The 17,362-nt window shown below is 40.8% G+C and overlaps 1 protein-coding gene across 1 annotated transcript in view; it reads right to left on the minus strand.

Moving 5' to 3' along the window:
* DLGAP1 (DLG associated protein 1) overlaps positions 1-17,362 on the minus strand; it is a 278,071-nt gene that overhangs the window by 230,729 nt on the left and 29,980 nt on the right. The window contains exon 2 of the mRNA XM_044294017.1: positions 17,086-17,300. Coding sequence (XP_044149952.1) covers positions 17,086-17,300 — 215 coding nt within the window. The remainder of the gene's footprint in view (positions 1-17,085; positions 17,301-17,362) is intronic.

Consider the following 17,362-nt stretch of genomic DNA (forward strand, 5'->3'; position numbering starts at 1 on the left):
GGGCACATGTGGCTGCTGCCCAAGTGCATAAGTACCTGATGCTACTAGTATTAGTTTATGCTAAGAGCATCAGTTCATTATGTACTGTACCTGGCTAGCAGCCATGAGGAGGGCTCAGGTGGCCCTTTGGGAAATTTCTATGGCCAGTCCGGCCACTGGCTGATGTTCACCCCTTTTCTATTACACTCATATACTTTGGCAGTGCATAAAGGATTTGAAATATAAGCAAGCATAGACATCAATGGGCCTAGAACTACCGTGCATGTGGGCCCCTTGGTAGTCAATCATAAATTTGCTCATTATCCATAACCATAACCACTCTCTTGCAAAACCCCCACCAGTTTTGATAGTGAATTAATTTGTTAATTCCGAAACGCGTCAGGGGCTTTGTGGTCTAAGACGGCACCCATCTCCAGTGTGACGTCACACGGAACTATCGCTCCCTAGGATTACCAGCATGGTTTTCCCTCACACGCACGTGTCACCGTCCAGGACCGCGCGTGCTTGCAGAGGAAACCGAAGATCTGAACACTACAACAGAACTATTGAGAACATCAGCGGGGATCCTGGACATTAGTCTAGTATAGGCAAGTAGCCACATTTGCAATACTAACCGCAAGCTACGTCCTGAATAAGTTAGTATTGCAAACCAGGAATAAATATACATATTCAGTAAGCACCGGCAAGTACTTACCTGGTGGCTGTGCCTATACTGGACACAACACTTGTCATGGGATTCACTGCCTAACACTATACACCAGTGCGGTTCTAACTTTACTTTTGTTCTTATATTCAGTTTTCCGTACACAAGGGCTTCTGTCCTTTCTTATGATTGCTGCAATAACTATCTCATGTCTTTACATATATCACCAGGCGTGTAGGCATCACTATTAGATCCAGATTGCTTTAGATAGAATAACATATGTAACACCTCTTCTCTACTTCGTAAATAATAAACCTTTTCTTCCCACATATATTGTATTAACAAAACACCTCCATACTGAAGAATTCCAGAACATGTATTTAGTTGTAAATTACTTGCTTTTGAAAAGGTTTTGTTCTTTTTTATTCTTTTTGCCCTTTTTGATTATTAATTTAGACACTTAAGAAAGGAAAATAGAAAATAGAGGAGTTTCCTATGAACTATTCAGATACAAGTGATTCAGGTACAGTACAAGAGGATAAATATCTCATGAATAGCGTAGTTGCAGAAATGTAATAAAATTTACCACGTAGTTTATGAAACATACTGTGCGTTTGAATGTATTTCTAGGTATAAATAATTATTTTCTTGTTGGGAATATCTCAATAAAACCCTCACTAAATTGAACTTTATGAAGTCCCAAAACTAAGGGTAGCACATGTAAATGGACTAGATTTAGCCATGCCAGTACTGTGCACCAGGACTGAACTGGCACTGTCATGCAGTCATGTTGTGGGAGATCTTGATAGGACAGCATAGGCAAGGCCAGAAACACTAATTACAAGTGTAGTACACGAGAACTGGGAGTACTTGCAGATTTTAATTTTTTTTTTAATGTCTGTCATGTTATTTACTGCTATTTACTGTGATTTAGTGTTATGTATGTCCAGTATGGTTATGGATGGAAGTGATGGAGTTAATGAACTTTGATACACCCTCTACAGGAAGATTGAATGTGGATCCTGGATGTGCTCTCAGCTCAGTCTAGAAAGTTCTAGTCTGGACATGTGACTAGAGCTTGTGCTTCCACTTCTTAGGCCCAAAAAGCTACAGAGACTCACCAATCTCTGCATGATCTGCAGAAGAAACAAGAGAGTTCACAATTCTACATAGCTGAGCATTGGAGTCAGTAGGGTATACTTCTACCTAAGCTATTTAGACTTTACTGCAGTGACAGGAATACTGTTAAAAAAAAGAAGAAAACAAAAAGAAAAGAAAAGTGCAACAGCACAACAGTGGGATTGTATAGTGGTGGTGCCCGCGGTATCAGGTAACAGTCCGTACATATCCAGTCACAGCAAATAAAATGTTCAAAATATACCACGGCACTCTCTTTTCTTCATCAATTCAGTATTTATTCACCAATTCTTAGCAACGTTTCGACCAGTGTGGTCTTTCTCAAGGAATACTGTTAAGAAACTCTTCACACTTGGACACGACTTGGAAAACCTGTACACCTCAGTTTTAGGCACAATTGTAAAAGTGATATTGCAAGCCATAGATTCTGCAGGAAGAGACTTGAGAAAGACAGAGAGGAAAGAGTACAATAATTTCCACCCTTGCTCAAATTCATATAAAACCATCTGGGGAGATTCACACTGTATATTGTGGGAACTGTGTTTTTGCTATTTTTGAAGGTACTACAATCCTCATTCTGCACATGTGTAAAGATAAATGTTTTATTCTGCTACATCTGGCCTGGTTACCGACTCCTGCACTATATATTGGCCATTGCACCCATACAAACACTCAATATTACGGGCACCCCCACTTCCATCAGAAAGGAGCTCCAGAACTAGGGTGTGCTCCAGAAGAAGAAAGGATGCCCCCTTCTTTCCATGCATGGTACTAGGGAGCAATGGTGTGAGGAAAGCCACTGTGATTGACTGTAAAATCCAGAACAACTACCATTCCCATCCTCTGCAGAAATAGAGACTGTTAAATCAACAAATGTCATACTAAATCCATACTGTAACTTATGGTCTTGTATATCAATGGACATATGGCATATGGACATAATGGTTAGATATTGATATTCTTTTAGCCAAGTAGTATATTTTTACTAATATAAAGCTTGAAATACTTCAGATAAACTATTGGTAAAGTGGTTTTCTGAGTGTTACACTGATAACCTAACACCAAGACAGGTCATCATTAGGTAATTGGTGGGGATCTGACTATGAGCACCCCTGCTGATCAGCTGTTTGAGGAGGCCTCCTTGAAGCTTACCAAGCAAGCCCTGTCCAGTGAATAGCAGCTGTGCTTGGTATCGCCACTCAGCCCCATTCACTTTAGTGGGACTGAGTTGCACCTAGGCCATGTAACTGATGAACATGACGTCACTGGCTTAGGAAGAGGCCTCTTCAAACAGCTGATCATAGGGGGTGCAAAAGTCTGAATAGTAAATAGTTCATCAGTATTAAAGGGGTTATCCTATGAATAATGTAAAAAGTGAAAATCAGACATCATATAGCACATTAGAATATCCTTCTACCAAAGCTAGAACCAGCCCTGTATCTCACATGGATCCAGAGATCTCCCCATTCATTGCTTGGCTAGATATATATACAGCTGTCAGCTCAAGGGGAGTGTCTTTTCTGCAGCAGCTCAAGGGTGTGTGTCTCAGCTCTCCCTATCACAGCTCAGGAGGAGTGTCTCAGCTCTCCCTATCACAGCTCAGGAGGAGTGTCTGTGCTCTCCTATCACAGCTCAGGAGGAGTGTCTCAGCTCTCCCTATCACAGCTCAGGAGGAGTGTCTGTGCTCTCCTATCACAGCTCAGGAGGAGTGTCTGTGCTCTCCTATCACAGCTAAGGAGGAGTGTCTGTGCTCTCCTATCACAGCTCAGGAGGAGCGTCTGTGCTCTCCTATCACAGCTCAGGAGGAGTGTCTGTGCTCTCCTATCACAGCTCAGGAAGCAGTTAAAAGATGACGCTGAGCATGTGCGGCCAGCTCAGTGAGCAGGTCAAAGAAATAAGAAATTAAGTGGCACTATACAGATACATTTTATTGAATAAGGCTACTTTCACACTGGCATTTTGGCTTTCCGTTTGTGAGATCCGTTCAGGGCTCTCACAAGTGGTCCAAAACGGATCAGTTTTGCCCTAATGCATTCTGAATGGATAACGATCCGCTCAGAATGCCTCCATTTGCCTCCATTCCGTCTCTATTCTGCTTTGGAGGCGGAAACCAAAACGCTGCTTGCAGCGTTTTGCTGTCCGTCTGACAAAACTGAGCCAAACGGATTTTCTCTGGCACAATAGAAAATGGATCAGTCTTTCATTGACTTTCAGTGGTGTTCAAGACGGATCCGTCTTGGCTATGTTAAAGATAATACAAACGGATCCGTTATGAACGGATGCATGCGGTTGTATTATCTGAACGGATCCGTCTGTGCAGATCCATGACGGATCCCCACCAAACGCCAGTGCGAAAGTGGCCTAACTCAGTAGCTATACAAAAATTCTCATCACATGCAATTACAAAAGTATTCAGATCCAGGTACTGGTTTGAAAACTGTAGAATATTTTTCATGGGACAACCCCTTTAAACACTCAGAAAAACCCTTTTAAAGGCCTTTCCCCATGGCTGATAATTAGGAATAAGCATTCATAGAAACATTTGCTTGGCCAGTTACTGGGTCCTGAACACCCCACCAATCAGCCAACAAAAGAGCATACACTCATTTATTGGCCTATCAGATATTTTATGCACACAGGGAATGTGCTGCTGACATCATTTAATGTGTATGGCGGACAAATCATTGTAGTAACAATCATTCATCCCACATGCACATTCCAGTGGCCACCTAAAGTCTCTTCAAAGGAGCACTGATTGACGTTTTATTGTCAATTAGCACATAATATAGCCCCGTATTGGGTCATGTAAAAGGACTCTAACTAAAATAGTACCTCCAGGGCTTAGACAAGATTCCCAAAACTATTATAATTTAGTGAGACGGGTAACCCCCCCCCCCCCCCCGAGCCTGTTAAAGGGGTTGCCTCACTTCAGCAAGTGGCATTTAGAGAAAGTTAATACAAGGCACTTACTAATGTATTGTGATTGTCCATATTGCTTCCTTTGCTGGCTAGACTCATTCTTCCATCACATTATACACTGCCTGTTTCCATGGTTCCATCCACCCTGCAATCCATCACAGGTGGCCATGCTTACACACTGTAGGAAAAAGCGCCAGCCTATGTGCGCACCATAGAGGGCCGTGCTTTTTTCTATATTGTGCAAGCACGAGCACAGCTGCTGTATTGCAGGGTGGTCGTAACCCCTGGAAATTAGCAATGTGTAATGTGATGGAAAAATTGATCCAGCCAGCAAATGAAGCAATATGGATAATAACAAAACATTAGTAAGTGGCTTCTACATAATAAATGCTATTTGCTGAAGCGAGACAACCCCTTTAAGGTATACTATGTCTGCTAAAATCAGCCAAGAGAACTTTGAAAGGGAATATGTTATCAGAAAATTAGCTGTTATTTAAATCACATTTTTATGTTAACAATGTTTTTTGAATCTTTGATGATTCTTAATTTTCCACATCACTATATACTCACTGTATATTTTAAAAATATCTAAATTCGAATACGCACAATCATGGGGGCCGCAACGGCATGACGTGAAGACGCCGACGTGCCGTGCTCCCGCCCCCTCCCCGCCCCCCGTGAGCCATGGGCCGTGGTGTGCGAACGCTAGCTGTTAGCAGCGTGTCGCATATGGCCTGAAAAAAAAAAAAAAGCCAGCTTGTCGGTCAACTGGGAGCTGCTGCAGGGGGGAGTGCGAGAGGGCGCCAGTTTTACCACTGCTGTCACCTGCCATGGATCGCGGAGCTTGGGTGTCTGTAGTGCTCTACACATAACCTTGTTGGACAGGGTCTGAGACGACGGTGGGACCCTTGACGGTGTGCAGCTTGGGAGAGCCTCCTGCTAACTTACCCTCACGAGAGGACTGGTGCAGTCTCCCCCCCCGCCCCCCCAGAGGTGAGCAGCCTCGGATGAGAGCTCCCTTGATGGTGGATGGAGAGGGGTGAGAGGAGAGGAAAGAAGGAGAGAGAGAGGAAAATAAGGAACGGAGGTCAAACTACAGGTACCGCTCAATGTCTTGTTTTATTCTGAGTACCCGGGCGCAGTGACCGCCGAAAATGGGAAACAGTGGACATTAGGACAGGTATCTGCCTTAAAAGTTATCAAGCTTACACCTGCAAGCTTTTTTCCTTACCGGAGCCATTTTACAGTGATATTATTGCTCACCTTCAAATCGGGAAAGAAGAAGGAAAGGAAAGGGGAAGAGGAAGAGAGGGGGGGAAAAGGTGGAAAAAAAGGACGGTAAAAGTACCAGGGGAAATGTATGTACATATCTGCAAGTCCCCGGGACCCATTTATAGGATTAGCCTCCGCTAACCGCCTGATCCTGCTTCCCTACGTTCGCTGGCCAGGGGTTTGAAAAGAGTGAAAATAAACCCGGCTTCTCCTTTTTTTTTTCTCTTTTTTTTTGTGGATGAGGGCGTTCCCTCGCTGGGCATATATATATGTACAACTAAATGAACTGTCGATAATATATGGATCATAGTAATAATGGGGGATCTTAATAATGTCATGAATGACGAGTTAGATAGATACTCTGTGATTCCAAAGGACAAACAGGTGACTGGACGACAATCAGTGTTGGGGAAAATATCGCAGGAACTATCACTAATAGATGTATGGAGACACCTTTATGATGATAAGCCAGGGTTTTCCTGTTTTAGTCAGGGAAATAAAATAATGTCCAGAATAGATTTGGCACTGGTTAGTCCAGAATTAGTAAATAAGATTTCCAGCATGAGGTATGAAGCAAATAGTATCTCAGATCACTCTCCTGTCTGCCTGCGGTTTAAAACAAACCTAAAACGAATAAATCGTGAGTTTCGCCTGAATCCACATTGGTTGAATTTAATTAAGGAGGAAGATGATATTAGGGTGGATATAGAGGAGTTCTGGAAATATAATCTGGGGTCAGCAGGTTTAGGGTATGTTTGGGATGCTTTTAAGGCATTTATACGTGGTATTTTGGTAAGCAAAATTAAGGGCCTGAAGAGGGGATTTGCAGAACATGAGAGAGTGCTGACAGATAGTATAAAAGAAATAGAATTAGAACTCATGACTAAGAAAATCCCTGAACTGATAGGCCAACTGGACCAGGCTAAAAGTGCATTGAGGAACTATCTGATGGACAAGGCACAACAAAGAGTGTTTTTTGAGGGGGAACGATACTTTAGGGAATCTGGGAAGTCGGGAAGATTGCTGTCCACACTTATACAGAATCAAAGGGGGGGTAATAGGATAGATAGTGTTGAGAAGAGAGCTGGGGGGATGGCATCCAGCCAGGGAGAGATAGAGCTTGAATTTATTGAATATTTTGGGGGCCTCTACTCCTCGGAGGGAGGGGGGAGGGCCTGAAGAATTTAGAATCTTCCTGGAGGGAGTACCGATTCCCAGACTCTCAGAGGAGGAGAGGGACTGGTTGAACGGCCCCATTGAAGTTGAGGAATTACGGGAGACACTGAAAACTATCCAGGGGAATTCCAGTCCTGGGTTGGATGGCCTCCCTTTTGAGTTATACAGAAGATATGGAGATGTCATTCTTCCAGTGCTGGTGCAGGTCTTAAACGAATCAATGGATAGTGGTGAACTCCCGTCCTCCCTCTCGGAAGCTGTAATAAGTCTGATAGGCAAAAAGGGTAAGGATGAGAAAAAGGTGGATTCGTATCGCCCCATCTCTCTTCTCAACACTGATTTTAAAATATGTGCTAAATTACTTGCAAATCGCCTAAGAAAAGTTATTGAGAAGTTAATACACCCGGACCAAACAGGGTTTGTACCCAAACGCCAGGCTCAGACAAATATTCGACGGACATTATTGAACATGCAGATGGGTGGGGAGGGTGCCCATTCCATCCTGTCTCTGGACGCTGAGAAAGCGTTTGACAGGGTGGAGTGGGCATATCTCTGGAAGGTTATGTATGAGTTTAACTTGGGAGAAAAATTTATTAGATGGGTACAGCTCTTATATAATAACTCGAAAGTTAGGGTAAAAATCAATGGAGTAATATCAGAGCCAATACCTTTGCAGAGGGGAACCCGTCAGGGGTGCCCACTCTCCCCATTATTGTTCGCCATATTTGTCGAGCCATTGGCTTGCAAGGTCCGAGCAGATGAAAAAATAAGGGGGTTTGGGGGAAATGGTGTACTGGATAAGATATGCCTTTACGCTGATGATATTCTGTTTTTTGTGGACGGAGGGGTACCAATGGTACTGTACCTGATGGAGATAGTAAATCAGTTTGGCCTTATCTCCGGCTTTAGGGTGAACTGGACAAAGTCGGTACTGCTCCCAATTGGCCAGGAAATTGGGCCGGAGGAAATTAATGTTAAAATTTTGAAACCCACAGAGTCATTTGAATACCTGGGTATAAAAGTTAGTTCGAGGATACAGGAGTATCTAGAACTCAATATTGAGCCTCTTCTAAAAAGGGTTAGGGAAAAAACAAGTTCTTGACAAAAATTGCTGATCCGACAAGTGGACCGAATAGCGATAATAAAGATGGTTTTGTTACCACAAATTTTGTATGTTATTTCCTCCTGCCCAGTCTGGATAGGGGACCATTTTTTTAATGCACTTGAAGGAGTGATAAATGATCTTATCTGGGGGAGAAAAAGGGTCAGGCTGAAACAAAAATACCTATGGCTAGATGAGGAAGACGGCGGTCTGTCCGTCCCATGTTTTAGGGGTTATTATTTTGCATCCCAGCTTCAGTGGTTAATGATGGAGGATGACAGACTGCGTCGCTTTTTGGAGGGGGAGCTGGGAGGTCTCCAATATAATATCATCAGCACTCTAGAAGCAGGAATAATAAAAATAAAGGGTAGGAAGTGCCCAATTAGTAATATGATACACTTAGTTTGGGTTAATATAAAAAAATTACTAGGAATAAATCACTCACTAAAGTTTTCTCTTATCTGGGGAAACATAAACTTAAAAGAATTTTGGAAGTTCGAAGATTTTTTATTTTGGGATAAAAAGGGTATTAGGTTTGTGTCCCAGATGGTGGTGGAAGGAAAGTTGAAGACACCAGAGGAAATGGGTTTAAGTATAGATAAAGATTGCCTCGCATGGTTTAGATATGGTAGATTAAAACATTCTTTTGATAAAACGGAGAATAGAGAATACTTTATTACGAAACACTCAGATTTTGCTGAATTTTGTTATCAGGGAATAGGGAGTAAGGTTTCAATCTCACAGATTTATAAGAAAATAAAGAAGGGGTTGGGAGGGGTGATTAGATTTAATAGTGAAAAGAAATGGGCGCAAGAGGTGGAACCCGCAACTCTGGACTGGAGAAGTATATATAAAAATGTTAAAAGGAGTACCATCTCCAGTGGCTTCCGATTGACACAGTTTTTTATCCTTCACCGGACCTATATTACCCCCAGGGTCCTGAGCAAGATGTATAAAACAGGAGAGGCAAAATGCTGGAAGTGTGGAGAGGAGAGGGCTGAAAGCTCTTCCTCTTTCTGGGTTTTTGTAAAAGTAAAAAGGATGGGGAAAAACTGTTACGACATGCTTTTGCAACTTATGATGGTGTTTATTTGTACTTTATTTAATGGCTATTCCCTATTTATGTCTTGTTCTAAAGAGAATAAAAAAATGATTCTGGGTCTCTGTAAAAGCAAAAAGGATGGGAAAAAACTGTTATGACACACTTTCTGAATTTATGACGGTGTATTTATGTACTTTTGTAATGGCTAATCCCTATCTATGTCTTGTTTTAATGAGAAGAAGAAAATGATAAATAAATATAATTTAAAAAAAATATCTAAATTCCTGCAGTTTTCGTACTGGCCACTAGGACTACTGATATGTTCAGACTTCCTGTTCTGTACAGGTAACTTTTCAGTAGTCATTTCATTATTATCACAGGTATCACAGTATCACAGATATAACCTCTGGATAGATAACACAGGATCCACCATACACAATAGGTGATATCACAGCTTGTCATCTCCCTCTTGAACTCTGCACACAGCATGCCTAAAAAACTCTCCAATAGAAGTCAGATAGGTATCCAATTCTAAAAAAAAATATCTTTGAAGGGGTTGTGCCATAAACACATTTTCACTCTGAAGTATATTTTCATCAATTGCTCTAGCTCTCGTTCCTCCTTGGATATTTTTTTTTTCTTCAAATTTATCTCATCTGCAGTTTTCTCTTATCCCCCATGCTTGAATCCTACTTCCTGTTTTTTTATGTGTCTGCTGTCTCATTATGACTTGGGACAAAGAGATGTGTCCTGACATCAGAGGGACATGTGACGCTAACCATGCCGCTTGTTCTTACCAACGATGCTTCCTATGTCCTACAGTGCAAGGCTTCAATGCAAGACGTAACCTACAGCAACTGTATATCGATAGTTATTTGCAACAGGGTACAGTGGTAGGCTAATAACTTTAGAATAAGGCAGTTTTCTTAAATGGTGGTATTTGGAGAAAATGATATAACAGTTTGGAGCGGAATACATTTATATTAGTGGAACAATCGCTTTAACCTAAAAAATAATTTTAAATATTAGGTCATTTTCTGATGACGCATTGCATTTAAAACTGAAATTAAAGGTAACAGTAGCCTAAGGGTGACTTTCAAGAGGAATGTTTTAATTGTGCTTTTTTTTTTAAAGCTGGTTATTGGTAGAGGCGAGCAAAGTATAAAAAAATTTGAATTACTCCGTCACGAAGCGCATGTCTTTGTAAGTACTGGGTGCAACGACAGGGCGGCCCCATCATTGTACCCCTCTGATGCCGCGTTCATAGCTGATTGCAGCATCTGACATTAATATTACAGTGTAACATAAAATACATATTTACTGTATCCATTTGATCTTGAAGAGCTGCCTGCCACCATCTTGATTGAAGATCTAGCGCAAAATCACCAGCCGATGTGATGACGTCCTCGGCTGGCGTGGTAATGTCCTACATCACCACGCATGGTATTTTGTGCAAGATCTTCAATCAAGATGGTGGTGGCCGGCTCTTCGTCCTCAAACAGATGAGGTAAGTATGATTATTTTTTTTCTTACCACCAATCAGGGAAAATCGATTCGCTACCAGGAAGCACGAGGAAATTTAGCTTAGCTGTAAATCAAATTCTCCCTGAAATTCGATTTGTGGAGTTTGATTCGCTCAACACTAATCGTTGGCTTTGGGTGTGTTTACTCACTGTGGTTAATTGTAGAGATGAGCGAATCGACTTCGGATGAAACATCCAAAGTCAATTCACATAATACTTTGTTTGGATACTGTACGGAGCGAGCGCACCGTACAGTATTAGAACGTATTGGCTCCTATTAGCCAAAGTTACTACTTTGCGAAGTCTCGCGGGACTTTGCATAATAACGTCATAAATCAGTTTCTACTGTAAAAAAACATTAATAACTTCGGCTCATAGGAGACAATACATTCTAATACTGTACGGAACGCTCGCTCCGTACAGTTTTCAAACGAAGTATTATGCGAATCGACTTCGGTTCGTTCATCCCTAGTTAATTGGTACGTTTGTATAGATATTCTGTAGGAAAAGGAATCTTTTTAGTATTTTTCTTTTAACTGTACTAAAAACATATTTGCCTTTACTTTTCCCTAACAGAATCTCTGCAAACGACTAACATGATGGCCTTAAATAATGGATCTTTGCTTCACCCTTTGTGAGCATTCTTAATTATGTGTTATTTTCTTTATGAACAAAAGTCTCCTCAGAGTAGTCACTGTCTTAATGACTACCATGGATTTAACTTAAAAAGTAATAAACAGTACTGATCTAAATCTACCCTTTGCTTGCTTACAAATGACTCACTACAGATATTCTAATTAAACATTAATATGATTTTTGGCAGGCAGAATAGGAATGAACACAGCGTGAAACATTATATGTTGATCTCTCTAATTAAGCCCATTACAAAGGCTTAACAATCAGTGTATTCAGAATTATTATTTTGGATTATTAAGAAGCTTTGGTAAAATGTTTGCTGAATGGGAGATACTCATGAAGAGCCTCTGGTGTCCATTTCCCATATGGAACTGCAAATCCCCAATCTCCGCATGATAGTGCTCGTCCCCCTGTCGTGTCACAATTCTGAAAACCGAATTTTGTGCTTCAGTAACTTCTGTTTAATTTTTAATTGACCAAATTATACTTTGGATTGGAGATAAGCAGGTGTTGATTTTAGAAATATATGAATGCTATTATACTTCTACTTTTTTTTCTGGCATTAAAAAGCAATACATGTTATGGGTGACCATCAGTTGAAAAAAGGCTTCTCCTTAAAGAGTACCTGTAACCTCTCCTGACATGTCTGTTATACTGTAGCTGTTGCAGTGTTTGCAGCGGTTATGACGCTCAAACATTGTTTGATAACAAATTTGGGACAAAACAACAACCATTAACTGTCCCATCATGATCAAAATGAAGACCACCAGAGATAACATCTACATCAACACCAGACAGAACATACACTGGAATAACTGCACTTGAATAAACAGTGATGCTTAACACGGCGCCATCTACTGTCAGCTTAACATGGTTCCTCCAGCATTAAGCTGCAGATGTTGCTGTATTCCAACACACCTTCTCAACAGCTAAGGTTTAATCTTTAAGGCCCAGCTTCTTCATCAGCCTGGAGTGTCTTTCGATACTCTGTGGCTTTGTATCATTCTACTGTGCCATCTGTGTTGTATTTAACTTTGAAAGTCCATTGACAGCCTATGGCTTTTCTTCCAGGTGGCAGTTATGTCAATGTCCATGTTTTAGTGTTGTGCATGGATCTAATTTCTTCATCTGCTGCCTTTCCATTTGTTAGCTTTCTCTTATGGAAGTTGGGATATGTCTTTCCAAGATGTAGGTTCATATACGCCGACTGTGCTCACCTTGTATGAGAGACGCAGGAGGTTTACCCTTGTTTTTTCTTGTTGAACGTCATGGCTGTGTATCTGGGTTTGGTTGTATCTGCTCATTGGCGGGACTTGGGCTTGCACTAAATTCAGCTATTTGTTCAGGAGACTCACAGGTAGTGTGTTTGGGGTCACTCTTGAATCCAGCGATGTCATCACACAATCTTTCCAATGTTCAGTGAAAATCACACTGTTGCTAATGGTAATAGTGTCCATTTTGGGGTTTAGGATTCTGCACCCTTTAAAATAGTCAATGTGTCAGACAAATATTTCTTCTACTGTTCTGTTTTGGAGTTTGGTGCGTTTTTCTTCTGGAATATACACAAATGTTTTACACTTGGCTTCTCACCATTTTCTCCACCATTCTAGAAGAGTCTCTTTTGTAAATAAGTAGCTGTCTTTGTGGCTTAAACCCAATATTTCTCAGGATTCTGTCAGCATGCACCTGAACATTTCAGAAAGACTTCTGTTTTTCCTTTCAGCTACCCCATTTATATGGAACTGTCTTTGATGCTCTATCCCATGTTGTCTTAAATATTCTTCTACTTTATGTCCTGGGAATTCACCTCCATTGTTACTTTGCAGCATAAGAGGATTCCTAAGAGAACTTCATCTTTTCTCTTCATTAGGTAAGTGACTGTATCTGAAGTAGTCATCTATTAAGGTATACCTGTTGCTACTGGGTGTAGGCACTTTCATAGGACCACAAACATCACTGTGTATTAGTTCAAGTGGTCGTGAGGCTCTTGTCTGGATTTCTTTAGTAAGTGTCACCCTTACAGCTTTGGATTTAATGCAGCATTCACATCTAACAAATGAACACTTTAAGATCCTGGATGTCTGTGGCCTAAGCGTCTATGCCACGTATGGATCCAATCACTGTGTCCATTCATGCAAACCCTCGTCTGTTCTTTCACAATGTTGAGAAGATATAAATGTTTATCAGTTGGAGCAGACCTAAGGCTATCATACCAACAGTTGCCCACCCACCATTAAATCTTGTACCTTTGTAACTAGAGTCACATTTACTGCATATAGCCCGACATATGGCAATCCACTGTTTTTCATGTAGTTTGTTTAGATTTCTATAATATCACTGCAGACCTACCTCCCTCAAATATGAAGAAATACAAGCAAGTTCCTACACAGGGCCACATTTCTATCTCTTTTATGTACATATATCTATGTATACTTTTTTAACCATGGTATTTTTGTACAAATTTATTTTAGACGCTTTTTTATCAGATTTAGACGTGTTGATTTTACTTGGTTTTGTAATAGTTCACGGGAAGCACAGCAAGCTGTAATTAGTGTTATGTAATTGCACAGAGTTTACATAATTATGAGCACAAATTAGCATCTAAAAATATAATAAAAGAGTATGAGATATGAGCCGTGGGGGGCTTGAAATGAAAATGGTGGTAAAAATATTCTACAAGGCTATATCTAAAAATGAAAGTGGACCTCCGGGCACATATTACACTCAGAATACTATTTTTATTATAAATACTTTAAAATGCCATAGGTCATGTGAAAATGTTCCAAGCAACCTGATTAAAGCTTCTTTGCTGAAGACATCGTAATATAGCATCCTCTGCTTTTTGTGGGTATGTGCGTCACTACCACATTACTGTCGTTTGCAGATTCAACAGACTATTTGTAGAGCTGCAACTGCACTGATGTAGTCATAGTTTACATGCAATAAGATACTGTATGCTGCATTACTGCTCCAGAATTATATAACTGGTACAATATGTGGGTGCACTCTGCCTCATTGCCTGTGGGCGCACTAGTAAACAGTGATTTGTGCAAGGGACAATCCCGGGACAGTAAAAATTCATAGGGCTGTCATAGTTTGTTTGGATTGTTTCTGTTACAAAAGGAAGCAATTTGAAGTGACAAAACAAATATCTTAAAACTGACCCACCAAGGTGGAGGTCATTAAGCTTTTCTGGGTTACAAATCGCTGCACTAGAAATTAAAAAGGTAAAAGTCTACTAAATGTTAAAGGCATATAGTGCATTGACCCAGGCAGAGCCGCACACAGTCAATCACAGTGGCTTTCCTGAAACTGTTGCTCCCTAGGGCCGTGCAGTGAAATGAGGGCACACCCTTTCTTCCCCCCTGGGTTCTGGCGCTCCTGCCTGATGGTAGTTGGGGTGTCCGTGATGTTAAGTGTCGGAGTGGATGCAAGGCAGAGCTAGTGGAGTGCAAAGACCAGCATATAGTGTTGTAGTACACCCAACTATAGTAGAAGTTCCAACTCTACACAGTGCAACTCTCTCCCAGATAGGCATGTATGAATTTAAGCAATGATGGGAGTTATGGCCCTCTTTGCACGCTATGGATGGCAACAGTACCTTGGCAATAATAGTTGTAATTGGGATACAGGGTTTTGAAGGCACGTCTGGCCAGGACATGTCCAGGTATGAGGGGTGTATGAACAGCATCCCCCACCGCAGCAAAGTCTCAATAGTGTAGTAGCATATTACCTTGCAGACTCCTATGCTTTACCATGCAGATTACAAGTTTTCTAGTTCTCTCCTTCTCTTTTTGTTAATCTTGCAGTAATTCAAACAGATCTGTTGGTTTCTGGACCTGAGAAGGAGCACCTGGACTTTTCCTCCTCTCTCTGAACTCTCCCTATACACAGACTAACTGAGCTGGGGATGGATCCTTTATCACCACCCAACCTGCTGCAAAGGGCTGAGCTAGGACTGTTAACCATAGTTGTGCTATCAATACATGGCTATATTGGACATAATACATAAACATAACAATACATAGTATAAACTTACATAACATTAAATAACAAACCATTTGTAGATGCCGCCTGCTCTGGGGTAGTGCAATGGCTCTTACTATAATGTTAAATACCTGTGATGTGGATTGGAGTTTAGTGTCATCTTTCAGTTGTAGCCTTAACATCCCTGCACAAAATTAGTTGTGGGTTCTACAAGGTGGGAAGCCACATACAGGGGGCCTGAGAGTCACTTATGACTCTTAAGCCATGGGTTAGGGAACACTGTACTAAGAACATCTTTTGTACCAATGCCTTTACTAGGTGTTCCTCCTAAAGTATGTAGGTGTCCCTTGTGTGAATAGCCTATGTGCCATAGATATAACAGTCTCTGCTGCACAACACTGGGATTGTAGCAGCTATTGTTATAACCAGGTCCTATTTTCTGAGCCGTTGAGTGAAGAGGTGAGGTATTACATTACTACCTACCTACTTAAAATGTTTTTTTTTTTTATGTTATACTATTCACAACAGTTGATATCATAGCTCATCTACTTCCTCCTGACCTATGCACAAGTCACAGAGCAAGCCTAGAAAAATCTCTCATATCATTCAATGAGGGCCGCTTCAGTCTATGGCTGATGTGGCTGCTCTCAAAGAACAGAAAGTCTAGACATATTTACTAGGCCTAGCAGTCGGTGTGGAAACTGCAGGATTTGTTTTAAATATAGATATGGAGATGGAACAGTAAAAGTTTAGGATAAAAATATGAATCAAACAATTGGTCATTTTATTATGACACATTCCCTTTAAAGTACATAGAATATCTATAAAATATGACGCAAGAGAAGGCCCTGGTATGTTAAATGCCCATAGTGGGTCAGACTTACCAATAGTTAATTTAGTCAGGGTAACAACAATAGATTATTGAGTTGCTAACAATATAATTCTTAATATTTTATGAAAGGTAGATTCAACCAGTATGCAGATATGTTATATCAAACACAAGTTCCAACAGGACCTCATACAAAGTAGTAATATTTTCTTATTTTTCCAGCTGTACCCTAAACTTGTGTTTCTTTAACACCACAAGTCCAGAGCAGCATCAACAACAAGCTATATAGACTGAGCGCTTCCTATAGGACTGAATAAGCACCACTTTATCCAAGGAGGTCCATGTCATAGCCATTGTCCTTTACCCATACAACCAAACCTGGATCAGATATCTCCGCTCTATGTCATCAAGCAACTATGTTGCCTCCTTGTTTGTTCATTTGTATTAATCACTTTTCATGTTACTTATTCAGCTGTAAATCCCTGCATAAGATATAAATCTATATAGAAAGATTAGTATGTTTACTAATTTTTATTCTAGATTTTTGGCTGGGTAGGTTAACACAGAAGAGATGAATACTGCTGACACAAAAAGAAGCTCTTGCCCTTTGCATGAAATTTTACCTAACTCATTTTGTGTTTCTGGGGCATAGATCATTCATCACTTATAGATATATTATTAAATCTGAGCCTCTTACATAATCAATATCTAAATTTATAAACTTTCTTGTCAAAAGTGCCAACTATAGCGTGTCTACATGACAGACATGTCCTCTCCCACAGGACATACCTCACAATGAAGACTAGAAAACTGTCTTACTTGAGAGTAGTGAGTTCTGTGAGTGACGGCTGGGTAGCCTTAAGATAGCTTTCTCTTCGTGCTGCAATCTTTGGAGATGGCTTTGGGCTGTTTGTGTCGGAGTCCCCGCTGTCATCATCTCCCATGGCTTTGATGTAGCTGCCACTGCGCATTCTTCGACATGGAATCTCCTCTTTGCTATTAGGGGTATAACCACTCCATTCATCTTGTGGAACCTAAAAGTAAAAAAGAGTGATGAATATGGGAAAGAAAATCTTTGTACGCTGGTTAGCCATTA

Source organism: Bufo gargarizans, chromosome 5 (genome assembly GCF_014858855.1).
Source record: "Bufo gargarizans isolate SCDJY-AF-19 chromosome 5, ASM1485885v1, whole genome shotgun sequence".
Lineage (NCBI taxonomy): Eukaryota > Metazoa > Chordata > Amphibia > Anura > Bufonidae > Bufo > Bufo gargarizans.